This window comes from Danio rerio, chromosome 4, assembly GCF_049306965.1.
Source record: "Danio rerio strain Tuebingen ecotype United States chromosome 4, GRCz12tu, whole genome shotgun sequence".
In the NCBI taxonomy this organism is placed as follows: Eukaryota; Metazoa; Chordata; class Actinopteri; order Cypriniformes; family Danionidae; genus Danio; species Danio rerio.
This window is the reverse complement of record NC_133179.1, coordinates 39754127-39781671: the sequence shown is the minus strand read 5'-3', so window position 1 is coordinate 39781671 and position 27545 is coordinate 39754127. Positions and strand designations below refer to the sequence as shown.

The window sequence follows — 27545 nt, the reverse complement described above, 5'->3', positions numbered from 1 at the left end:
TTATTTATTTAATAAATGTATATGGTATTTAAGCAAAGTTTTAGGGGAACTGGATATAATTATAAAGAATAATATTTTGTACATAATATAATCAATTTTATTTTAAAATTTTATTTTAAATAATAATAGGCCTACACACACACACACACACAGTCTAAAAATTTAATATTAAGCATGTAATATACACCCAGTCTAAAGCATGAAGTTTCCAGAAGCACTCAAACTGCTCAAGGCTGGGCTAATGCTGAGGTTTCATCTTTGGGTAGAGACTCAATAATATCCATCTGCACAGTGTGACATCACATTCGACCGGCGCGTGCGTGTGTGTGTGTGGCTTTTTTTCTGTGTTAGTGGGTGAGGCCGCAGGTTTCAAATCTCCCGGGTTTGCGCACGCAACTACTTGTGTTTCGTAGATACAACATCATGAAACATCTAATGACTCGTTATCAAGACGACTCATTTGAAGCACTATGAGTCGACTCTTTTATAGATGAATCAACAGTTTTAAACACTGTACACTTACAGATTTAAGCCATAGCTGGATATTTCACTTCACTTAGAGCTGTTACACACTACATGGAAGGGTATTTTCAAAAACCCATAATATGGACTCTTTAACAAAATAAATACACTATTTAAATCAAATAGAAAACAACAAGTAAAATAGAAGAAACTGTAGAACTGTTATGGTTATAAACTATATAAATACACACACATGTGAGGGTCCATCTATTAGTCCCATGACGGAGCTAACAGCATGGGTGAAGGTCAAATGCGTGTAAACCTTTTAGCACATGTGAAAAGAAATATTTTTGTTCGTTATAATTTATTTTAATTTGTTTCTAGCTCTGAATTTTAATCTGACTCCAATTTATAATAGTTTTAGATTTAGATTCATCTAATTCAAGCTGATTACCTTATAGGTTGTGATTAGGTCTAATTTAGATTGATTAACCTAATAAATCCTTATATTCCATTAATGTTTCATCGTTTACTCAAAGTCGCTTAGAGTCAGTATGCTGGCCAGTTTCATCTGCTCACGGACACATCATCGCCAGTTCCGATTCTTAGCAGATATGCTAATTTCCTTTAAGTAATAATAGGCCGCCCCATGCTTGCTTATACTTAAAGAAAGTTTGATTTAGCCCCTAGATGATATCATCAGTGATTGTCAGAAATCAACAGGTCTCTAATGCTGTGCCCATGCTCCATCCATTGCGCCTGAATGGATGACTAATCCTGGTTGTAGGCTGCGGAAACGTCAGCCTAAACAATCTACTACATTTAAATGATTTCGGGAGATATTAGAGTTAAACAAGAATTTTACATTTATTTGTCAGGAAAAGATTTTCCATTGCAGTTCACATAATTGTACAACATCAATTACTCAAAGATACATTTAGGAGTTAAAGAGGAATACCTGACCATGTAGAAACACATTGCAGCATATAAATCCTGATGCAGAGCTCAGAGACTCACAACCTGCAATGGGGTATCCTGTCTACAGGATCCCACGGACACTTCTGCACCGTTTGCCTAAATACTCAAATCATTATAAATTCAAGACAATAAAAGCTTCACTAAGACTCTTGCCTGGTCATGAGTTGATGCGAAGACCATTTTGCCTGGAGTGGAGCATCTGGCAAAGATCTTTTCAAAGTCAAAACCCAAATTAACTGATATAAAGGAGATTGTAAAATATTACAGTGAAATTAAGACCACTTTACCAATCACACAGAGACATTTAAAATCACACCAAACATGAATATAAAGCCACAAGATACACCATATTAAAACTTAAAGATTCGGTGTGAAATGTGAGTGAGCTGCTCTGGTGGAGAAGGTAAAGTCCAGGGCAAAGAAGGGGGCTCAGGATGCATGATCGAGACAAACTGAACAACTGGTTTTCTAGCTGATCTTCTTCTCAAATTAGAAAGTTTATTGTTTTAGTGCCTTACTATTCTCACGGTCTTGTCTCGTGTGGAGTTCCATAACAGTTTGCAGATTTTAATATTATGGAGAGATATAGCCATCCTTACATTATTATGTGCATATCTGATCTTAAACTGTAGTTTCACTGTACACTGCAACGAGAACCTCAGTCAATAATATTTATGTAAAACTGAATTTTTGTTGCATCATATGATTATATTTTAAACTTTTTATAAAATCATCAAACAATGTGTACCTAAAAAGCATTTTCTAACAAATAAAAAAGTTCTGTCCTATTGTCACTAAGTTATTGTTACTTTTTTTCTACTGGATATGTGGTTTATATCTAGTATATATATATATATATATATATATATATATATATATATATATATATATATATATATATATATATATTGATTTGTCTATTTGCTGGCTTGCTATCAGAAAACAAACACTAAGCTAGGTTATAAATTAATAAATTCTACAATTACAAGTGATTTGTAGTTTGTTCATTTATACTCCATTTTTTGTTTAATAAAGTTTTTCTATGCAGACTTTATATATTGGTCTAATATTTGTATAAAGTTTGCATTTGCATTTACTCATTTAGCATCTTTTATCCTGCGACCAACAACTAATGACACAAGAAGAAACAGACTCAGCCTATTAAAGGTTCAGAGCTTGTGTTTTTAAATGCTAACAAACCTTAAGCCAAGTCCAACAAGTAAAGCCACACAGTATTGTTTTAAAGCTTATTTAATTTTATTTTATTTTTTTAAAAATGCACTGTTGTATTCTCAAGTCAAGTTGTTAAGCTCATTAGGCGCTGTGGCTTTTGTTTTTTATTTATAATATCTTTCACTTAAATTGCTGTTTTATAAAAACATCTACTGGGAAGAGTTGCCATATTTGATATAAAGCTTTAATGGCACAAACGTGTTATTTAATTTAAAGCTTACTTGTTTTTATTTATTAAAAAGCCTAGTTTGATGTGCACTATTTTGTTTTTCTTTTGCTTATTTTATTGTTGTGATTTATAAAGTAATCTGATTTGTTATAAAAGCTTTTCTGGTAAAATAATAATAATAAAACAATAAACAACACATAAACAGTGTTTAAGTGTCTAATGCTGGCAGCATCATGTTACAAAACTATTCACAAAGATTATTTGATTTATTAAATAACTCATCTCTTATGCTTTCTTTCATGTTATGTGACAAAATGAATGAATGACTCGGATTAACTAAAAGATTCATTAATTCGCTCATGTGCACGATGTGTAGTGCGAGACAAGATTAGTTCATTTTTCGAGTCCTCTATCGAGTCGTTCGTTCACCACATGAAAGACTACAGCCTAACATATGCATTTATATGCCAATCATATGCATTTAGAGCCAGAAAAAGAATTGATCTGTTCACCTCTCAAGTCCTCGGGTTTGAATCATTCGTTCATCACGGGCCAATCATATGAGTTTAGAGCCAAAAAAAAAGAAAAGAATTGATCTATTCAACTCTCGAGTCCTCCGGTTTATTCTGTCACATGATGAACGAACGACTCAACAACCAGAAGACTCGAAAGGTGAACTAATTATCATGGCTCCTATCGGCTCAGACTGGGTACATTGGTTAAGATTATATATGACTGTCATTGTAACGTGAACGCACCACTGACATTTGAAGACATGAAGAGGTGAGCTGAGCAAACAGACAACAATACCCATAGACAAAAGAGCAGGTAAACATTGAATTATTATTTTCTTCTTATTATAATTTATTTATGACTTATTTGGCGTGTGATGAACCTTCTGGGCTAGTTGTAGATGTGTTTGGAAGCAATTCGTAACATTTTAATAATATTTTGGCAAATTGAACCAAATGAACAAAATGACTCGAAAAAAGATTTGTTCATCTCGATGAACGAGACTCAAAGATCCGAGTCAGTAAAATGATCCGAACTTCCCATCACTATTGAGTATGCGAAATTCTGTTGTACGGCACTGCAAAAAGGGGCGGGATTAAACAAGATGATTAGACATGAATGGTTTCTCTCCAGTGTGGCTCATGATGTGTTGATTAAGGTGTGATGACTGGCTGAAACTCTTCCCACACTGAGTGCATGTGAATGGTTTCTCTCCAGTGTGTATCCTCATGTGTCGATTAAGGTTTGATTATTGGCTGAAACTCTTCCCACACTGAGTGCATGTGAATGGTTTCTCTTCAGTGTGGATCCTCATGTGTTGCTTAAAGTGTGATGATTGGCTGAAACTCTTCCCACACTGAGTGCATGTGAATGGTTTCTCTCCAGTGTGGATCCTCATGTGTTGATGAAGGTGTGATGAGCAGTAAAAACTCTTCCCACACTGAGTGCATGTGTATGGTTTCTCTCCAGTGTGAATCCTCATATGTTGATGAAGGTCTGATGAGCGGTTAAAACTTTTCCCACATTGAGTGCATTTGAATGGTTTCTCTCCAGTGTGGATCATCATGTGATTATAAAGGTTTGATGATTGGTTGAAACTCTTCCCACACTGAGTGCATGTGAATGGTTTCTCTCCAGTGTGGATCCTCATGTGAATCTTAAGATTGTGTTTTCTTCCAAAACTCTTTCCACACTGAGTGCAGGTGAAATGATTCTTGTCTCTCCTTTTCAAAATACCATCAGTCTGTAAAATAGTTTTTTCCTCAATTTTGACATGATGTTCCTCCTCTTTACTCTCCTCATTCTCTTCAATTAGGTCTGAAAAAAAAACACTAGTTGTTATCAAGTCTTAAAAACTCTCATCAAAAGCTGAAAAGTGAAAAGACACTGGAAACATTGGCTACACACACTGTAATTTTGATGCACAGTAAATGTAAAATAAATCAAATCATATTGTGTTTGGTCCATTAACGTGTCCACATTTAAGCAGATTCAATTTAATTAATCTTTATTTATCTAGTGCTTTTACAATGTAAATTGTTTCAAAACCGTTTAACATAGAAGTTATAGTTTATGGATATGCATGAACTCTGCTGACATGGTTCCGGTAGAATATCAGTCAGGTTCTTTATGTCCGCATTGCGCGTTCTACAGCAAAAATTTAATTTTGCGGCGAAACCTAAACGCATCAGAGGATGGCAAAGAAGGGAGATTTACTCTTAAATTGATGAGGATCTAGTGCCAGTGAATGTCCAGCATCATGAACACTATTATTGTTCAGTTCCAGAACCCACAATAGTTTTTTAATACACCAGATCAGTCTGACAGTCTCCGTGAAGAGGTGGAATGACTAAAAGAAGACTGCTTCGATGCTGCTTTTATTGCTGTTATAAGGTTCTAAAGGTACAGTTAAAAAATTATGTACTAGAATTTACATCATTTAGAATGTAATAGGCAAATAACAATCTGAAACAAATGTGTCAAGCGCAAGTATTTATATGAAAAACCTAATCAGAGTACCCGTGGTACCGATGGGTGTTACGGCCCTGGATTACTATATGAGGGGTGCCAAACACACCGTGTGTAGTACTGCTCATCAGCACCAATCACCTATTGTGCAGTTCTGTACACTGGAGACCTCTTTGGTTACTGAAACAGCTTTGGCTATCAGTAATGAAGACATTTCTACATTAGAAATATTGCCATCACACAGTGTTGGGCAGTAGCGTCGCTGCAAGTAGTGACGCTACTAGCTTATCTACATTTCTCAGTAGTGTGGTGGTAGCGTCACTACTTTTTAAATTAAATAGCTTTTGTGTAGCAAAGCTATTATTTTAGTCAAGTAGCGTTCACACAGGCTACATTTACCGATCGCAGAACAATAAGTGACAGTACTGACATTCACGGAGCTGTGAGGCCGGTGTCTAGCCGATGAAAGTAAATCCATAATGAGGCGAGAAAGACAATTTCTTTTTCTTCCTGTTTTACGGTGGTCAGGATTCTGTTTATCCAGAGTTAGGGTGCTTTCACACCTGTGAATCGATTCAGTTGTCCCGAAAAAGAGATTACAAATGTTACATTGTTGCTCTTTGCTCTTGGAGCGGTTCGCTTTCACACTGCAAAGTTTCTAAACGGACTAAAAGAGCTAAAACAAGTCACGTGCGAGTAAACTCTCCTTACATTAGTCATAGTGTCAGGGTTTATTTTGCAGCGTCCCGCTAAGCTGTCAGGAGAGGTGGTGGTTTGGTGGTGATTAACAGGGTGCGCACGCGTGACGTGTCTGAGGAGAGATGCAGTGAGGAGAGGTGAGAAGGGTGCGTGACGATGCCTATTTGAGGACCGGGAGGGAGACGCAAGATTACCGGGAGATCATCACTCATTTGCGGGCATCCGGAGACTCGCGAAACTTCCCGCCCTATTCATAACTCTCTCTTCATATAGCCGTAAGCCTATTACATATCCATAAAACACTGTGATATAACCGCGCTCGGATCGGATCGCTTTCTCACTGCAATCGAACCGCTCCAGGGTTCGTTTCAATCGAGCCGAGACCACCTCATTCAAGCAATCTCAGAGCTAACTGGGCAAACGAGATACGTTGCGAAACAAAAGTGTAGGTGTGAAAGCACCCTTAGAATGACCCAGAGTTAGAATGACCCAGGGTTAACAATTTTTTGCATATCATCAGCATGCTGTAATCCATTTCTTAATCAGCAAAAGTCATTTTTAGACTAGTTTGTTGGCCACTTGAAGTCAGTGCAATGCTAAATGTTATTTTTCCACTATAATTAGTTTTTTTTTCCCTCATGTCGTCCCACAGCAACATCATATAGTTTAGAATACTGTACAATGTTTTATAATAATTAATTACTTTAGAGTCCATTTCATTCAGCAGATTTCAAATTAGTGCATAGTGCATTAGTAAATAATTAAACCATTATGATAAATGGAGTTAAAATGACCTTTTTGAATATAAAGTGGAAAGTTTTATTGAGATGGATTGTTGGTGATTTTATGGGTTTTGGCCAGATTGGGTAGCAAAACATGAACAAAGGAAAATGAAGACTTGTTTAAAAAGATTTAGGACCTACAACACAATATTTCAGTAAATTTAGGACTTTTTAAAGCCTGAAATTTATATTTTGGAATTTACGACATTTTAAGACCCAGCGGAAACCCTGTTTAAAATAGGCCTGGTAATTATTATAATAATGATGTAATTCTAACTCAAATACTATCTGTGAGAACTAGCAACAACTTCTAGAAACAACTTTAAACCCATAAAGTTGATCGAAAAAAGGGGAATTGTGATCAACGTGACATATGCAAATGGAAAGTACTAAGCCAACACTCTCACTGTAATAGCAGATATCTTCTATGGCAGGGGTGTCCAAACTTTTTGGGCCGAGGGCCAGATGCAAAAAAAAATGTTGTCCCGGGCCAAATTTTACATACATCACACAGACACGCATAAAAAAAAAAAAAAAAAATTATATATATATATATATATATATATATATATATATATATATATATATATATATATATATTTATATATGGATGGATGGATGGATGGATGGATGTGTGCGTGTATTTTATTAAAAAATTATTTTATTTTGGTCGTCCAACTGTTTTCTAGAAAAACTTAAGTTTTTAAAAAACTTGAATCTTCTCTGGGCAAATTACAGTTGCAACACTCATCCTTTATAAATTCTCCTTCAGTGAAGGGTTACCTGTGCTGTGCGATCAGCTGAGCTACCTCATAACTAGCCACACTGCAAAAAATGCTTTTCTTACTTAGATGTTATGTTGTCTTGTTTTGAGTCCAAATATCTAAAAAATCTCTTGTTTTGAAAAATTGTCTTGTTTTGAGAAATAAAATGCTAATATTTTCCTTAATATGTAATTTTTTCCTTAAAACAAGCAAATTAATCTGCCAATGGGGTGAGCAAAATAATCTTATGTCAAAAGGAAAAACAAGATTATTTTGCTTACCCCATTGGCAGATTATTTTAGCTTGTTTTAAGGAAAAACTCACTTAATATTGGCATATTATTTCTCAAAACAAATTAGAAAATTCTCCTTTATTTTTTTTTTTTTTTAGATATTTGGGCTTGAAATAAGACAAAAAATATAAATAAATAAATAAAAAACATTTTTTGCAGTGCAATGTAGAATTTTCTTGCACTTTAATAGCACAAAAAAACTGCTGTTGTTGAGCTGATAGGGCGCTGCTAATTGTTTTACTTTCTGATCTCATTCGGCACCAGTGTAAGAGCTGAAGGCCTGATGCTTTGTTTCATAATGTCTTTTAATATTATATTCCTTCATTACTGCAACTGATTCCTGGCAAATTAAACAGATACATTTCCCGCTGACCTCTGTGAAGAAAAATTCTTTGCCCCAACGTGACTGAAACTTCCTGCACTGACTGTTGATTTTCCTTTTTCTTGGTGCGCCATGGCTCGCCAAAATGTGATTATCAATTATGTTTCCTTCAGTTTGGTTGGTTAGTTTTATTTCATAACAAGAAGTAATGACTAATTTAAGGCATGTAATAGCGATACCCGGTGGTTATTTATTGAATTACGTTTATTTTTGTATAGCTGCCAGATTCTATTAATATTGGCCCACGGGCCGTAGTTTGGACACCGCTGTTCTATGGGAATACTGTAAGTCAAATATCCTCAGCTCAGTTAAACTTTTTTATTTGTTTATTGTTTTTATTTATTTTATATAGTGCCAGTGCTTAAGGACACTTTACAAACAGTAGGAGAACAAGAAAAGCAATAACCTTAAGAAGGTAAAGAAAATGGGAGACTAATAATACATTAAAATAATGACAAAAGACATGAGAAGAAGTAACAAAAGAAACTCATTCCTGTCTTTCAATGAGTGCTTATGTGCATTTAGGAGAACTAGGCAGCACACTCAGGGCTGCAAGATGGATTTAATTTAGTATTCTTATTATTAAAATATATCTGAATGAGGATCAAATGACTGAGTTGGTGTTTGAGAATGAAAATCAACCTGTTTGTTCCTGCAAATCTTCCTGTTTGACTGTGAATGTTTCTTCAATCTTCACATCTTCACTCTCCTCTTTAATAAACGCCATCTTTATAACAGTGTGGAGATCAGTCGCTTCAGCAGGAGTTGTTCTCTGTGTCTGGACACTTTATCCTGTTTAAAATAAATAAAACAATGAACAGAAACAAAATAATTTATCTTCAACACTTGCTTCAACAGTTTCTTTATATGAGAGTAATTAACAAAAAGAAATCAGGCTAATTAAAAGGTCATTAAAATATGTATTACACACATTTCTGTTAACTTATTCAAACAATAGACCTTCATTACTGTGAGTAAAATAGTACTACGTTGTATAAAGGGTTAAATAATATTGACAACAGCAGGTTCAAAATTTAGCATTGGATGAAAATCCTGAAACTTTAATCAATCCGTTTGTATTTCTGTAAAAGTTTTAAACACAAACCTTTCTCCAGTTGAATTCCAGCGCAGGAGCGGCGCACCCTTATGACATCACACACCACGCCAAAATAAAAGTCTTTTTTGTTTAGCTTTTTTGCCACTTACTGTTGCAGTCATGCCTTATTGATACATTTCTCCCTCGTTTTCCACTTTCCACTATATCTGCTCTCTCTCTCTCTATCACACACACACACACACAGCGAGAGAGGCACAGATAAACAGTATTTGAAGTTAACCAAACCTTTAATCTAAACTTTTTTAAGACAATTTTGAAAAAAAAAAAAAAAATTTAATCCACTTTATGATGACTTGCAGGTCTAAAACACATTACTATTAATATCCAAATCTCATCCTTGAAATTATGACATCTACTTTCCTATTTCTACAACTTCATAGGCTATATACTGTAAGAAATGAATGTTGGTCAAGCTCCTGCACTATTTACAAATAATCTACAAGCAGAAAAACAGTAGTAAAAGTATATCTTCATTGCAGTGTGATTATTAAATGTGTATTTTCAGAAAGGTCATGTGTCCCTTTACCAACCCAACTTAATAGATTATAGAAAAAATCTATTTGTAATAATAAAATAATAGACAATTGATTTCCCAGTAAAATATACAATCGTTGCACATTATTTTCAAAATAAAACCCAAGATCTAAAATATTTTTATCAAACTTTCCAACAATATTAACTGGCCCTTATTGATTAATTAAGAAATCACACAATATGTTTTGCTGAGGTTATAAATAATTTGTTCATTTTAATAAAATTTGAACATGACTGTAAAACAAGATGACAGGGTGGACATTGGCATAACGGTGGACAAAGGCTTTATTTAGTGAACTAAATATGGAGCAACATTTGAAGAACAACAGGTACAACAACAAATATTAAAGGGTTCATGTAAAAGGATTGTAAACGTTTTCAAGAATTCTACTTCTGTTTTTACTGCAAACCACTGAGCCACTATGCTGCCTCTTCTGTTATCAATCAGCTTTTATCAATATGCAAATTAATGGGAAAATAAACAATTATTGTCCTTAAAATGAAACTAAACTTGCTAATGAATGTTAATCTTTGTATTGTACACTGCATTGGAGGAGGGAAGGGAATGTTGAAAGCAACTCAAGTTAAACACCTTAATAATCCTGTTTTATTTTTCAGAATAAGGTAAATAATTAGATTACAGATGTTCACATAAATGTACAAATACTTAGGGCTGTATTATTTCACACAGTCAGTGAGCTCCATTATATGGACTTTAAAAGATTATTCTTTATAAATACTGAGACAGATATTGCCAAAAGGTTTGTCTTGTCCACTCATGTATCGCATCTACTTGTGCAATATGTGTGTGTGTGTATAAGTGTTATAACATAAAAACATTCCCTAATTAACAATAAAATATTAAATAAATAAATAAAGTGTCAATAATAATTCATATGTCCACCCTGTCAAGCAAGGATTTGTGACAGGGTGGACAATGACAGAGAAGACATTTTAGGTTAAAGAGAGCATTTATTCAACACAGTTCCTGCCGCTGGTAAAGTGTTTACTAGTGATGGTGAAATGAAGCTTTCTGAACCAGTGAAGCGCTCGACTCAATTGTATCGGAAAGAGGCCCGTTACTCAAAGCTTTCTAAATCAGAGCTCAATGAGGACCTCTTCTGGTGAAAGTGTGGGAAAGCACTGTGCTGCAATAATGTCAAATGTTCACAACTGACCAACTCAATCATTCATGTAGTAATACAACAACAGTAATATAAACAAATTACTCAATTACTGTAGGTTTTACACATAAGGTATGTTACATTACACCACTGATGACCATAGTACAATCCAGGATTTTCAAAACTATTTATCATATTTTAACTAGTCCTTCACCCACCCACTTGTTCCAAGCATGGATCGAACTAGTAATTCCTGCATGGGAGGCAAATGCTTTAGGAGGAGGCTATGTGAGCGATCCTTTTGGGCTGCACTCGCCAGCTGGCCTCCGTTAAACACTATACTACGACATGCAGGGGTTTTCTTTAAAGATAGTTGTAAAAAAATACACTAATACACTTTAGTATGGTTCAAAACCTTTTTACTATAAATTACTATTGTATTTTAATTTAATTACTGGTGTGTGGGACAGGTGCAGTGCTGTGAAACAGTAGAAATGTATGTAATCGACGCCTAATCTCTCGCTATACACTTAACTAACCCATGAGGGTGTTTAGCAGTCACGTGGGTAAAGGCGAAAATGAAGCTTCGGACGTCACTGATTATGTGATGATGGCAGAACGAATCAAGCTCCGGTACACTGCTTCACAGCGAGATGTATCGTTTTTTAAAAACATGCTTTGAAGCATCACATCACTAGTGTTTCCTTATTTAAGCTCTTTGTACACAGTTTATAAGCTATATTTTAATCTCTGAATCTGAATTTTTTTTTAATAATAATTACTATTTCACTCTGACAGGGTGGACATGTTAAGCTTGACAACATTCAGTTTCAAACACAACATGAGGAAAAATAGCAAACATAAGTGTAGATAGTTACTGTGTGCACAGCAGATGTTTTCACCTCCTCTAAAGAAAAGCAAAATGGGGAAGAGGATGCCAATGAGTACATCAGAGTGGTCTTTAAGGGGCATTTACCACATCATGACAGGGTGGACAGCAATTTCAAGGACACGTGCAAAATGATTAATATAATATTAATAAAATAAAATAAAAGTTATTAAATTGATTTTGTTAAACAACCTGTTAAAGATAATGAGAATATTTCCAAATCTTTTTAATTTAATCTAATTTACCAACATTTTAGACTCACTGAAGTTGTCTGAGCAGTGTGTGGACATGGCAAAATCACATCCATTCAATGAAAGAATGACGCAAAAATTTACAAAAACATATTTCAAAACACTGATAAGTCTACCTGCATGTGCGTAAAGGTTTAACAATTATATCAAAACATCAGAGTTTCTTTATTGCACATTATGTCCATATAATATTGTTAAATCATGGGACATCAAAGGCACTTTTAAGTGATAATGACCAAGCTAGTGAAACTAAAACATGAAGTAGTAATGGGTACTTTTATACTTAAAGGGCACCTATTTTACCCATTTTCAGCATTTAATATAATTCTGTGTCTCTAGAATGTGTCTGTAAAGTTTCAGCTCAAAACACCCATCAGTTTATTTGTTATACCTGTTAGATTTCCTGCTATACACACTTAGTCTTAGTGGATTAAACAAGTCTTTTAAAATTGTCTTTAAAATGTTTAGAGTAAAGGTTTTGATCAACTCCAAATACTGAATATGTATATATATATATATATATATATATATATATATATATATATATATATATATATATATATATATATATATTATTTATATATGTATATATATGTGTGTGTGTGTGTGTGTGAGAGTGTGAGAGAGAGAGAGAGAAAGTGGAAAACGAGCGAGAAATGTATCAAGAAGTCATGACTGCAACAGCAAGTAGCAAAAAAAGCGAAACAAAAGAAAAGACTTTTATTTTGGCTAGTTGTGACGTCATAAGTCTGCACCGCTCTTGCGCTGGATTCAGCTGGAGAAAGGTTTGTTTTAAAGCGTTTACACTTATATAAAGCGATTGATTAAAGTTTTAGGCTTTTTTCATCTGATGTTAAATTATGCTGTTAATGCATAATGCTGCTGTTGACAACATTATTTGAACCCTTTATACTATGTAGTATTATTTTACTCACAGTATTGAGGGCTATTGTTTGAATAAACTAAAGAAACAGAAACAGTGTGTAATAGGTGTTTTAATGAAGGTTTAATTGATTAAATAGCATGATGCCATTCCATTCTAAATATACATCACTATGTATGAGAAACGGAGTACTAGTTTTAATCAGCTCATTCTTTATAGCTCTGACTATAGAGGTAAAGTTGGTTTTATATTCACACATTCGTTCATTTATAAGTCTCTATTGTTCACCATGTTACTTTGAATATTAGATTTGAATTAGCATGCGAGTATGACTAGTAAACAAAATTCTTTATTGGTTTGTGAACAATGTTGTACTTTGATAGTCATTGGCTGCTAATATGATTTAGTTATTTAGAGTTTGCAAATAATACTTTCATGAAGTTATATTATTAAGAGAAAAGTCTGATTGTGCGAATATAAAACCAACTTTACCTCTATGCTTGGACATACGTGATTTCGTTTTTGTTACTGTTGAAGCAAGTGTTGAAGAGAAGTTATTTTATTTGTGTTAATTTTTTTTACTTATTTAAACTGGACATTTTTATTGTTTTGTTCATTTTAAACAGGATAAAGTGTCCAAACACAGAGAAAAAAATCCTGCTGAAGCAACTGATCTCCACACTGTTATAAAAATGGCGTTTATTAAAGAGGAGAGTGAAGATGTGAAGATTGAAGAAACATTCACAGTCAAACAGGAAGATACGCAGGAACAAACAGGTTGGTTTTCATTCTCAAACACCAACTCAGTCATATAGAGGTAAAGTTGGTTTTATATTCGCACATTCATTCATTTAGAAGTCTCTATATTGTTTACCATGTTAATCAAGCTCTTATGGACCGTTTCCACTAAGTGGTTCGGTTTGGTTTCCACTGTTAAAAGGCGTACCAAACCAAACCGTACCGTACCGTACCACTTTTTTGGCACCCTTTTGAAAGGGTCCCAAACACTAAGGCCGTACTCACACTAGGTAAAGTTGCCTCGAACCGGGCCAAAGCACGCTTGTCCCCCATCCTGTCTGCCCCGACGGCCCGCACTCACACCACAAACGGGCCTCGGCACGCTTAAGTCATCATTGCTGTGCTGTTCAGTGAGAAGCGCTCTCTCAGCAGCACAGTGGAGATTTCTCTAGTTATATCGTTTCAGTCGTTTGTTATGCAGTGACATGCAGTCAAATATTTCGCCAAACAGTCCTTAGGGATGCGGTGACACGCAGTCAGATATTTCGCCGAACAGATCCGCCACTTTTGGCGCTCATAAACAATCATAAAGCTCTCGTGCTGCAGGAATGAGGAGGTCTGCTGAAGCTGCGCAGCTGTCGTGCTGTGAGGAGTTCTCGTCTTTAATAAACTACGGCAGTTTGCGTTCACTGAACAGTAAGAATGATTAATAAATTCATATGAAACTACCCCTTAAAAGTCACGTCTTGCTTTCAGTTTTGGGCTTTGGCGCGTTTTGTACTCACACACAAGCGTACCGCGCCAAAGCCCAAGTGAACCTCGCTCAGGCCCACCTCTTCCAACCGGGCCAGGGCCAGCCAAGTGAACCGTGTTTGAGCCTGATTCAGCGCACTCACACTTCTCAAACGATCCGGGAAAGGGGCCTGGGCACGGTACGGATGGCATAGTGTGAGTAGGCCCTAAAAGGCAGAGCTAGACGCGCAGCTGAACGCTATTGGTTTACAGAGATACGTCATTCGTAGACACAACAAGCCAGAATCTAAATAACGGACCCGCCATGTTTAAAATACACAGCGAGAGATTACAGCGGAATTATAAATACATATGCAGCCATGGTCGATCCGGGCTCAAACAAACCCTGTCGTCATCTTGATAAACAGCCACAAAGCCATAGAGAAGAGCGGATTTACCCTGTGCCGCGTAATTTTTTACGAGCCGGTCTGAAGCGTGAGTGGTTTCGCATTCTTCTTTGTGCTCGCTGCTCGTCTCTATCTGAAATAACAAACTTCTTGAGCTGATAATAATATATGCGCTTGATTATTGACAAGCTTTGGAAACCCGGTCCTGTGAGAAGCTGACAAACGCGGGACACATTCTGTGACACAATCAGAAAGAAAAAGACAAACGCGGGAGTGGGGCGCGGAAAAAATCCCTTGTCTTAATCTTTATTATCACCTTTTAGACTAATATGAACTGGGAATGATGGAATGACTCTCTAACAGAGGCTACATGTGCTGCTGAATATTACAGACACAGATGAGAGGTTTTCACTGACTGGAGGCTATACTCAGGGCCGGCGTGTCCATAGAGGCGACCTAGGCGGCTGCCTAGGGCGGCAGTATAGAGAGGGCGGCGTCCGCGACACCTCCCTTACCACCCGCGTCCTCAGTTATGTCTGCGACACCTCCCTCACCACCCGCGTCCTCAGATATATTCGCCCATAGACGACAGAATAGAGAGGGCGGTCTCAGCGACACCTCCATCAGCACCCGCGTGTCCTCAGTTATATCCGTGCATAGGGCGGCAGAATTGAGGTCCGCTACACCAGCACGTCCTCAGTTACAACCGCGCATAGGGCGGCAGAATAGAGAGCGCAGTGTCCGCGACACCTCCCTCCTTCAGCACCCGCGCGTCCTCAGTTATATCCGCGCATAGTGTGCTGATTAAGAGGTCTGCGACACCTCACTTCATTTTCATAACCGGTCACTTTCATTTTCACATTAGGGTTGAGGGCGGCAGTTCAGCTTGCTCCGGCCCTGGCTATACTTTGTGTTGTTTTGAACTTAATTAAGGACGAAATGTCTGCTTTGTGTAGTTCTTCTGTAGTTGGTAACATATCAGAGACTATAAGGGTCTGTATGTGTTCATATATCTTCATTTATTTATTTACTTTATATAATTACAGACGTTACAGTAGGCTATTTCGCACCGTCATTGATCTGCAGTTATAATCAACTAATGTTCATAGAAAAGTTAGTAATAAACATTTATACGCAAGTATTTATGTGTGTAAAGCACCTGTTTTATGAGAAGTGCTTTTCATATGATATGTGAACGACCTGTGCAGCTTTACTGTAGACATTTTCTCGAGCGAAAATGACGTCGACTGAAACTTTGTCATACACCACGCCCACTAAAAGGGTACCCTTGGTAGTGGAAACGCAAGCCTGGTAAAGGTGACCCGTACCGACCCGAACTGTACCATACTGTACCAGTCAGTGGAAACAAGCCATTTGGTCCAGGGTCAAAACCAAATTTTTAAACACTGTAAATGAATAGATATACTCAATTCTTTCAAATGCCTTATGGGCATCTAAAGTAATTAAGTCCTTTGGATTGGTATTATTTTTAGGTAAATAAATAATATTAAATAAGCAACAAAGGGTATAAGATAACTGTCTCCCAACAATAAAACCAGTTTGATCTGGGTGAATTATCTTTCTCATGACTGACTCCACTCTGATTGCCAGCACTTTTGGCAGGATTTTATACACATTTAAGTGGATCCTTACTCTTTTGAAGAAGTACTGTTATAACAGCCGATGTCATGAAGGGGGGAGGGATTCCGATACAAGAGCTTTAGCGAATACCTTGCACAACAGGGGTGTTAACTTGGCACAAAACTTCTTATAAAACTCAGCCGGAACGCCATCAGGGCCTGGTACTTTTCTGATTTTTTTTTTTTTTTTTGTATTTTTAATTTTAGAAGGTGTTAAAATTCCTACTTTTGTCAACTGATCTAAATCACAGAGGGATGGTAATTCTTAATAATTAAAAAAGCTCTCAATGCGTTCAATTTCCTTTACCTCAGAGCTGTAAAGAGTTTTATAGAAGTTTTTAAATTGATCACTAATACCCTGTTGTTCAGTAATAATACTGCCATCATCCTTACTAACTGCTGCTATAACACCAGCTGCTGAGGATTTTTTCAGTTAGTAACACAATAACCTGCCAGCTCGTTCACCATGTTCATAATGAATCTGGCGTGATCTTATGTGGAGATCCTCAAGGAGTCATTCCACTTGCAGAATAAGTTTTTTTTTGAGAAGCTCTTCAGAAGATGATGTTGAGTGTAGCTGATCAATTATATTATTTTTTTAGATGCCATTGCCAATGGACGACAAACTTCACGATGCTGGGCCTGCATCACGATCCATCAACCCGCCCCACATTTATATTGATATATAACTTATTATTTTCATGTCATCGTAATAGCAATAACAGTCTTTTTATGAGCTGTGTTAAATGTTACATATAGCTGCTGCTTGCAAGGCTGACAGCATCGTGAGGATTAAATGAAGGGTTATACAATACCTCTCGTGCTTAAATGTGTAGATTCAGTGCCAAACACGGTTACCGGCGGACTTAAAACCACTAGAAGTTTTTTATCCACTCTTGGAAAAGTGTAAATGGTGGATTAACATTCAGCACATGATTACTAATAAGATGCGCCATTATCAATAACTTAAGGTAAACCTGTCTGTTATTTTCATTCTCTCATCTTCAGTGCCTCACATTTTCGCATCTATCCTATCATCTGAAGGCAGAAGGCATTGACTGAGTCATTGACAGCTGATATTAACCAATCATTTGCATTCAGTTGTAGAGCAGTGAGCCAATAAATAGAGCACAAAGGCGGGGCAAGCATTGCAGACTTTTTTTTACTTCAAGTTTACATAACAACTGTTTTAATCTGTTCCTGAGTGCTGCGTTTGGCGCTTTTAGGTGCAAAGATGCGTTCTGCATAAATGTCTCCTAAATCTGCGCACGCGGTGAGGATTTTACAGTAAAAACAAATGTATGCACTACAGTAAACTCCAACCGTACTCTCGTCTCCTCCACCAGCTGTGGGAAAAGCCATTCACTCTTTTTTTAACTAGTGACATAAGTATTTTCTTTCTCATTTGTGTTTAAAGGTCTTTAGATTTTGGCATGATGTCTAGCTTTTGAAGCTCTTTTGGTCTACTTCACTTTGTCAGACAGGTCCTATTTAGGTGATTTCTTGATTGGGAACGTGTGTGGTAGTAATCAGGTCTGGGTGTGGCTAGAGAACTTGAAGTTGGTGTGATAAATTAAAGTTGTTCTAATGGGAATTTTTTTAAGTGCCTTTTCACTGAGAGTGTTAATGATTTACTAAAAAGTAAACTTATTTTTATTTCAGACCTAATTAAAGACTACGATGAGAGTAAAGAGGAGGAACATCATGTCAAAATTGAGGATAAAACTCATTTAGAGACTGATGGTATTTTAAAAGTGAGAGACAAGAGTTGTTTAACCTGCACACAGTGTGGAAAGAGTTTGGCAAGCAAAAGCAAACTAAAGACTCACATGAGGATTCACAATGAAGAGAAACCATTCACATGCTATCAATATGGGAAGAGTTTCAGCAAATCATCACTTTATAGACACAAGAAGATCCACACCGGTAAAAAAACATTTACTTGCACTCAGTGTGGGAAGAGTTTTAACTGCTCATCACACCTTAATCAACACATCAGGATCCACACTGGAGAGAAACCATTCAGATGCACTCAGTGTGGGAAGAGTTTTAACTGCTCATCACACCTTAATGAACACATGATGATCCACACTGGAGAGAAACCATTCACGTGCACTCAGTGTGGGAAGAGTTTTAGCAAATCATCGTCGCTTTATAGACACATGAAGATCCACACTGGAGAAAAACCATTCACTTGCACTGAGTGTAGGAAGAGTTTCAGCCAATCATCATCCCTTAATGTACACATGAGGATCCACACTGGAGAGAAACCATTCACATGCACTGAGTGTGGGACCAGTTTCAGTAAATCATCATCGCTTTATACACACATGAAGATCCACACCGGAGAAAAACCTTTCACTTGCACTGAGTGTGGGAAGAGTTTCATCCAATCATCATGCCTTAATGTACACATGAGGATCCACACTGGAGAGAAACCTTTCACATGCACTCAGTGTGGGAAGAGTTTCATCCACTCATCACACCTTAATCAACACCTTATGATTCACACTGGAGAGAAACCATTCAAATGCACTCATTGTGGGAAGAGTTTTAGCCAATCATACCTTAAAAAACACATGAAGATTCACACTGGTGTAAGAGAGTACGTGTGCTTGGAGTGTGAGAAGACTTTTATTACAGCTGCAGAATTGAAACGGCACCAGAGGATTCACACTGGAGAAAAACCGTACAAGTGTTCACACTGCAGTAAGAGGTTTACTCACTCAGGAACCCTGAAAACACATGAGAGGATTCACACTGGAGAGAAACTGTACAAGTGTTCACACTGCAGTAAGAGGTTTGCTCACTCAGGAACCCTGAAAGCACATCAGAGGATTCACACTGGAGAGAAACTGTAGACATGATCAGTGTGTACTAGGGTTGGTTACCGAAACCCGGTGCCATTTTAGCACCGCTACCTTGGTAACCGGTATGTATTAAATCAGCATATGAATTTCGGTGCTTAATTTCGGTGCTGCGGCATGAACGTGAGGGGTGCATGAAAAAAGGCACATATAGGCGTTGTGTCACAGCATCACTAAACATTTAATTCTAAACAACTTTGAGGAATACGGACAAGCGATATCAAGCAATTGTTATTGTCGCTAGGGAACAGACGCACGCAACGCACGCAATACAGCGCATTTAGCCTGGAACCAGTGGTTTTCGGTGAGCGAGAGCGACACTCTTCAGATCAACATGCGTGATCACGTTCATCCAATTTGCCTAAACTAAGCATTCTAAAGCATATTTTACAAGCAAGGATTCTTACACAACAACTGTCTTCACAAAAGTAGGAAACATGTCAAACTTAATGACACATGTAGAACAGATGTAACACATTGATCAAATGTAGTTTTCAGTCACGCTCATGTAAGTCATATTCAACTGATTTCCGTCTTGAGCTCATCATTTATTTACAACACATTTTTAAACATAATAGTTTAACTAACTCGTTTCTAATATCTAACGTTACTTTTTTATGCTGACAGTCAGTGCAGAACATTTTACTAGTTATTTTGCAAGACAGTATTCAAACAAAGTCCCTTTAAGTGTTTTATAGTCTTTTATTCAGATTAAAGGGTAATTTAGACCAGAGGTGCTGTAACTATACCGCAGAGGGAGAAATGCCATCCCGCTGTTTCCACAGAGCTTCTATGTTTTTGTTGTTGGGCTTCCAAATGACACGACACAAGCACAGAAGTGCTTACAGTTCAATATTAATTATGTTCCAGAGAACTATAAAATACACAGCAAGCATGATTTGACAAAACGCAGCTTCCAGAATCTCTCCCAGTTCAGTGCTGGATTCGGCTAAAATCTCCTCAAAGATGGAGCAAGGACACGCTGTGAACTGAGTCATAACCTGTAAGTGTTTTTATTTGTTAAAATTGATCATGACATGTACAGCGTCTAGCCTTAACGGTGTGTTGTAGCAAAGATGTAAACAACGGGAAATTATGTTCATCGCTAACGACTTAGCTACAAATCCATACTTATCAGTCAAACGGCTGTAAACACACACACATACATACACGCACTCTTGGCCAGCATGCGCGTCTCTGTGTGAGACAGCAGTGTGTCTCTTATGTGTGTGCGTGACTGCACTGATTGTCTTCAGGCTGCTTTTCCATGCGTTCAACTCAAGACAATAAAGTCGCAAAAGATATGTGAACGATTCATGTTACTTACACATGCATATTCCGGATATGCGTGAAAGACGTCCTGTAACACGTTGATTAAAAAATAAATACAGCAATGCTCTCCCAACTGGAGTGTAACAGCAAAAACAAATCAATCCAGGCTCACAAAGGTCTCATCTCAGCTAACTTAACCCAAGCATGAGAGAAAAAGAAGAATAAATATCTCTCCCGCGATATTTCTCACATGCGCTTCTCGTGTTACAGATACTTCATAATATTCACACGCACACACACTAAATGGCACAGAAACACTTTTAAAGGAGCCGCATCCCATTTTCACTCGTTACAGACACGTGTTAACTAACTGACTGTTTACACACAACGCACGTGCTTCTCCGAGCATGACGTAGAGCCAATCGGCGAATCACAGCACATTATGATGATGACCAATCAGAGTCACTTTAGGGCGGGCCTTTTAGAGGAACTAGGCAATATGACAGTCGTTTTCATGTTAGCTGAGTAGCTGTGTATAATCTAAGTAAGATATATGAATAAATAACATGATTTCCTTTAAGTAAAACATGAGCACACATTGCTTTGCATCTTATTAACACAACCAAGCCTTAAAATAACATTCTGGACCACCCCTTTAATCAGTTCACTACGAAAGTTAAAATAATTAGTCTAATTATTTTGTAACTGATTTGTTGTGTAAATCAAAAATATACAGTAAATATTTCTTAAGGAGGCTAATAATACTGACCTTATTATTATTTTTTTTTTATTAAAAACGGCTTTTATTCATGAAATAAACAATAAGAAATAGGACTTATTATGACTCCAGAATAATTATGTTTTAGGAAACACTGTAAAAGTTTTCAGGAACATTATTTTAAACGAATAGGAGGGCAAAATAAATCGACTTCAACTGTAGGCCTGTTAAAGTTTACAGGTGCAGCAATGTGCCTTGATGTACTTGAACGTTAGAAATGTGTTCTCCTACACCAACATTACTTGTCAAATAAATATACAAGGAAGATTATTTTGAGTTTAAGTTATTTAATTATCTTGTTTATGAAGACTGCAGAGTGATGCATGAAAACAAATGACTTTGAATAATGTTTTAAGTATTTTGTGATATATTTGTTAAAATGTGCTCCTAAAAGTATGTGGCCCCTGCCCGCCCCCCACAGGTTAATAGTAAGCTAATGTAATTTCATAATGCAAATCTTAAATTCATGCTAACCAACAAATGATCAAAGGAAATGTATTAATGTAATACAATATGAATTGATGTTTACATTTAAACTGTAATTATGTTGTTCTATTAAAATTATAAAAAAAAAAAAAAATTTGTCAAATAAAATTTTTTTGAAGAGTTGTCCACCATCATTTTGTGGCTAAAAAAAAAAAAGTAGCGATTCAGGCACCCTTTTGGCACCGGTATTGTTTTAAAAGTATCGATTTAGCACTGGTATCGAGAAAAGAAAAAAAAAAGGTACCCAACCCTAGTGTCTACAGAGTTTCACTCATTCGGGGCAGCTTGAGAAACACATGGGATGGTTTCCAGTATGGTGTCGACACATGTAGCAGCATAGAAAGAGAGCTCCCATACACACTGGTATTAATCCTCCTTTTTACATCATATATGATAACCTAAACCATATTTAAATAACATGGAGTGCAATAGGCACAGCAAGGAAGGGCTTTTTAAAAAAAGGAAGGCTTTCCCCTCACATTAAGAAGTTATTTAAGACTTCAAGGTTTGGAGATCTTTTTCGTAATGTTTTTTTTATGTGGTTCAAGATATTCACGTTTGTGTTATTCGTGTTCCGATCACAGTGATTTTCGCAATAATATCTGATTATAGTATATGCAAAAACAGAAATATAGAGTAATTACTTTGAACATTAATGGGTTACTAAATCCGATTAAAAGAAGCAAACTTGTGGCTAAAATTAAAAGAGAAAACCAACAGATAATCTTCTGGCAAGAGACACATCTTTCTGATACAGAACATAACAAATTAAGTAAAATGGGATTTAAGGTTTTCTTTTCCTCATATAATAATGGTTGTAAACGAGGAGTAATGACATTAATCTCAGATAAAATCAACTTCCAATTAATTTCTAAGATTACTGATAAAGAAGGACGATATAACCTCATTAAAGGAACTATCAACCAAAATGAAGTTACATTAGTTAATATATATAGACCACCTGAAAAAGACAAAGCATTTCTCAAAAAAATATTAAGTGTTATAGCCAAGGAGACATCAGGTACGTTGATCTGTGGGGGAGAGTGGAATGTACAACTTCAGCCTAAATTGGACTTATCGTCTAATAAGCAAATTAGTCAAGAAGCTAGACAAATAAGATATTTGATGAAATAATTAGGCTCGATAGATGTATGGAGAGACATATACCCTCTTAAAAAAGAATATACTTTCTTTTCTTTCACATGTCTCATTCTGGAATTGATTTATTTTTTTATTATTATTTTTTTTAGGTCTGATCAACATAAAAATAAAAGACTGTAAAATAGGAACAAGGGACATCTCAGACCATGCAGGAGTATATTTAACAGTTTACCTGGACAATAAACCCAGTAAGACATTTTAACGATTTAACTCTAATCATTTTAATGATTTAACATGTGTAGAATATGTTAAAAAAGAACTATTAGAATATTTAAAACATAATGATAATGCAGAGGTGTCACCTAGTATCCTTTGGGACGCAGCTAAAGCTGTTATGCGAGGTAAACTTATAATGTGGGGATCAAGAAAAAAAAAAACTGAATTACATAAATAATCTGAATATACAACTTTAAGAATTAGAGACTAAATATTGTAATAAGAAAGATCCAGATATTTTAATAATATCAAAGAAGTTTAAGCGGAACTCAATAAAATATTTGATGAGCAAGTACAAATAAAAGTTACATTTTAAAATTTTATGAAAATGGTCCAAAAGCAAAAAAGCTCCTGGCATGAAAAATAAAGAAACAACAGGCAGAGAGGAGGATATTTAAAATCAACGATTCCAAAACTAAAAAGATATGTCATAAATTGGAGGAAATGCAACAGGTTTTTTTAAAAATACTATAAGGAATTATATACCTCAAAAGACACTATTGAACTTGCAAACATGCAAGCATTTTACACACATTAGATTTACCATCAATTGGATCGATACAAAATAAAACCCATAACTCAAAAAAAAAAAACTATAGAAGAAATAAGCAACGCTATATCAAAACTTAAAACATCTAAAGTACCAGGCGTAGATGGCTTTTCTGCAGAATTGTATAAAATATTCAAAGAACAAATTATGTGAATGCTTTTTGAATGCTGTAATCATACCTCACATGAGGGTGACCTCCCCTAGATCCTGGAGAAAAGCTATCATATATGTGATTTCAAAAGAAGGAAAAGAGAGTGTAATTCATATAGATCTATTTCATCCTAAATATTGACTATATACAAAGAAAACAGCATATGTGCTTCATCAAAACACTTTAATCTTTTTGTGCAATAAACCACAAGTCCAAAAATACCTTAGGGGAGGGAACAAAAACTTAGCAAAAACTAAGAACACAAAAATATAAATAAGATGCAACATTACAGCACATATATGAAATGTAAAGACATTTGGGGAAAATGTACTTCTACTTAAAATTACTTAAAAACTTAAAATTACTACACTCAAAATCAATTTAAGTGTTGGTGATAATATTGCTGTCACCGACTCGGTCCCAGTCATTCCCCTCGCTGGCCAGCAGAGGCCGCCATCTCCGGACTTCTAACATTACATCATCCACATACTCTGATTGTGCATACACCTGTTCTGAATCACGCTAACGACCCACGTACCCTTTATAAGCCAGTTCCAAACGCTCAGTCAGTGCGAAGTCTTGTTTAGCCCCGGCCAGCATTTCTGAGCGTTATTCCTGCCTGATTCCTCGTGCATTACTCCAGCCTGTCTCTGACTCTGCTTCGCCTTTTGCCTGCCCACAACCCATGCCTGATATACGGACTCTGATATTCGCTGCCTGCCCATGACCCACGCCTGATACACGGACTCTGATATCTGCTGCCTGCCCACGACCCACGCCTGATACACGGACTCTGATACTTGCAGCCTGTCCTCGATCTATGCCTGGTAAAACTCTCTGTGTCTGTTCATCGCCAGTCTTTATCCATCCCAGACTGTTGTTGTTGTGTGTTTGCACGTTAGTGCATATTGTGTGTTTGAGTGAGAGTCTCCTCGTTACAGAAGACTTCGCCCAACACGGATACCGCAGCCATACAGGTTTTGTCACATGAAGTCACAGCTCAAGCTCAGGTACTCACCACACATCAACAGCAATTAACCCACTTGACTCACTTAACAGACGAACTGGTGAGATCTCTGCAAAACCTGCAAGCTGCTCCCACAGCGCAACTCACCGCCAACTACTCTCAGAGTCAATCCTTGCAAGCACAGACTCAGACTGCTTCAGGAGTTCGTTTGGCATTCCCCGATAAGTTCTCAGGTAACCCAGCAAAGTGTAAAGGCTTTCTGTTGCAGTGTAAACTGTTTATTGCCCAGCAACCCTATCTATTTAAGGATGAAAATGGGAAAATCGCTTTTGTATGTTCACTGCTCACTGGCAAAGCTTTAGACTGGGCTACTGCAGTTTGGCCAGACAGTACCCCGATATTCCCCTCATTTAATGACTTTCTCAAGCGTTTTTGCACAGTGTTTGATCATCCTGAGGGTGGTCGTAACGCTGGTGAGGAGCTTTTATGTGTGCAACAGGGAGATCGACCCGCAGCTGAATTCTCTCTGCATTTCCGCACTCTGGCAGCGCAAACAGGCTGGGCTGATGATCCTCTCACTACACTGTACCGAAAAGCTTTGAGACCAGAACTGCAAAAGGAGATGGCATGTCGAGATGAGGGGAAGACCCTGGATCAGCTTATCGAACTTTCAATCAGGTTAGACACCTTGTTTCACACCTGTAACCCTCTATGCTCTGCTATTTCCAGTCCTGTATCCCCTGAAACTCCCACGGAACCCATGCAGTTCGGCAGAACTCGTATGACCCCCGAAGAACGTGAACGGAGAAGGAGGAACCACCTATGCCTATATTGCGGACTTTCAGGTCACATGAAGAGCTTATGTCCCAATAAACCTCCACCTAAGGCTCTTCCGGTGAGTGCCACCACCGTATTCACGACTACTAATGACACTGAGTGTTCCTGTTTGTCTGAAATATAAGGAGATTGAGATTTCGACTTTGGCTATGGTCGATTCAGGAGCCGCTGGTAACTTTATTGACTGCAAGTTTGCTTCTACTCACTCCATCCCTCTAACCTCCTGTACTTCCTATCTAGCCATCACTGCTATAGATAAGCGCCCCCTGGGGAAAGGACACATAAAGTTCCGAACTCTGCCGTTATGTCTTCGCACAGGCTCTCTCCATGAAGAAGAGATCTCCCTCCTTGCTATCGACTCTCCCCGACACAATGTGATTCTCGGACTCCCCTGGTTACAACGTCATGACCCCCAAGTTTCCTGGAAAACGGGTGAGATTGTTAAATGGAGCAAGAAGTGCTTTACCCAGTGTCTACACTCTGTTTCTCCTGTCCAGATTAATACCATATCTAGTATGGAGGACTCCGAACTCTGTCAAATTCTCAAGATGTATCACGATCTCCTTGAAGCCTTTAACAAGAGAAAAGCTACCATACTCCCGCCTCATCGTATGATTGTGCCATTAAACTGTTGCCCGGCACCACGCCTCCTCGTGGTCGCATATTCCCTCTCTCTCAACCTGAAACCGAAGCCATGAACTCTTACATCTCTGAGGAACTGGAGAAGGGATTTATAAGACCATCTACATCACTGGCTTCAGCTGGGTTCTTCTTTGTCAAAAAGAAGGACGGCAGTTTGCGCCCTTGTATCAACTATAAAGGTTTGAATGAAATAACCATTAAATACCGCTATCCCCTACCTCTAGTTCCAGCAGCTCTTGGACAGCTCCGCTCAGCCCAATATTTCACCAAATTGGATCTTCGCAGTGCTTACAACCTTGTCCGTATCCGCCAAGGAGACGAGTGGAAAACCGGGTTCTCTACCATCAATGGGCACTACGAATATCTTGTTATGCCCTTCGGCCTAGCTAACAGTCCTTCCGTGTTCCAGGCATTTACCAATGAGACATTGAGACATGCTCAACCAGTGGGTCATCGTATACATTGACGACATTCTGATCTATTCCAATTCCTTGCCAGAACACATTCAGCATGTCAGAGCAGTGCTACAACGCCTCATCCAGAACCAATTATATGCCAAGGTATCTAAATGTGAGTTTCATCAGACATGCATCTCATTTCTGGGTTATATCATCAGTCCCGAGGGAGTTGCTATGGATCAACAGAAAGTTGACTGTCATTTACTGGCCACAACCCGAAACCATCCGGCAATTACAACGTTTCCTGGGATTCGCCAACTTCTACAGACGGTTCATCAGGAACTTCAGTTCAGTAGCTGCTCCTCTCACAGCCATGGTTAAAGCCAATAATACCCGCTTGAAGTGGAACTCGGAAGCCATTAGTGCGTTTAACCAACTCAAAGCCCGTTTCACAGATGCACCCATTCTGTGTCATCCAGATCCCACACGACCGTTTATTGTTGAGATTGACGCCTCCAATTCCGGTATCGGAGCCATCCTGTCCCAAAGATCCCCGACCACGAATAAGCTCCATCCCTGTGCATTCTATTCCCGTAAGCTGAACTCTGCTGAGAGAAATTACGACGTGGGTAATCGCGAACTTCTCGCCATGAAGGCTGCTCT

General features: G+C 37.4%; 3 protein-coding genes across 3 annotated transcripts in view; 1 reads left to right on the top strand and 2 right to left on the bottom strand.

Annotated features, from left to right (window-relative positions):
• Positions 1 to 27545, bottom strand: part of LOC137490964 (NACHT, LRR and PYD domains-containing protein 3-like) — a 62041-nt gene that overhangs the window by 12146 nt on the left and 22350 nt on the right. The gene's annotated exons all lie outside the window — the stretch shown is intronic.
• LOC137491000 (uncharacterized) lies at positions 2676 to 9388 on the bottom strand. Its single transcript, XM_068220032.2, has 3 exons — positions 9348 to 9388; positions 8885 to 9034; positions 2676 to 4672 (listed from the first exon to the last, which is right to left on the bottom strand). The coding sequence occupies exons 2-3, from the start codon at positions 8967 to 8969 to the stop codon at positions 4104 to 4106; spliced, it is 654 nt and encodes a 217-aa protein (XP_068076133.1). The 5' UTR covers positions 8970 to 9034; positions 9348 to 9388; the 3' UTR covers positions 2676 to 4103.
• LOC137490972 (uncharacterized) lies at positions 12794 to 23480 on the top strand. Its single transcript, XM_068219994.2, has 3 exons — positions 12794 to 12942; positions 13667 to 13817; positions 18220 to 23480. Exons 1-3 carry the CDS (start codon positions 12814 to 12816, stop codon positions 19416 to 19418), a joined length of 1479 nt encoding a protein of 492 aa, XP_068076095.2. The 5' UTR covers positions 12794 to 12813; the 3' UTR covers positions 19419 to 23480.

Coding starts and splice junctions, on each gene's coding strand:
- LOC137491000 (XM_068220032.2), bottom strand. CDS start 8,969: ATGGCGTTTATTAAAGAGGAGAGTGAAGATGTGAAGATTGAAGAAACA. Junction 4,673..8,884: donor AGATTTGCAGGAACAAACAG/GTTGATTTTCAT, acceptor TTTTTTTTTCAG/ACCTAATTGAAGAGAATGAG.
- LOC137490972 (XM_068219994.2), top strand. CDS start 12,814: ATGTATCAAGAAGTCATGACTGCAACAGCAAGTAGCAAAAAAAGCGAA. Junction 12,943..13,666: donor CTGGATTCAGCTGGAGAAAG/GTTTGTTTTAAA, acceptor CATTTTAAACAG/GATAAAGTGTCCAAACACAG. Junction 13,818..18,219: donor AGATACGCAGGAACAAACAG/GTTGGTTTTCAT, acceptor TTTTTATTTCAG/ACCTAATTAAAGACTACGAT.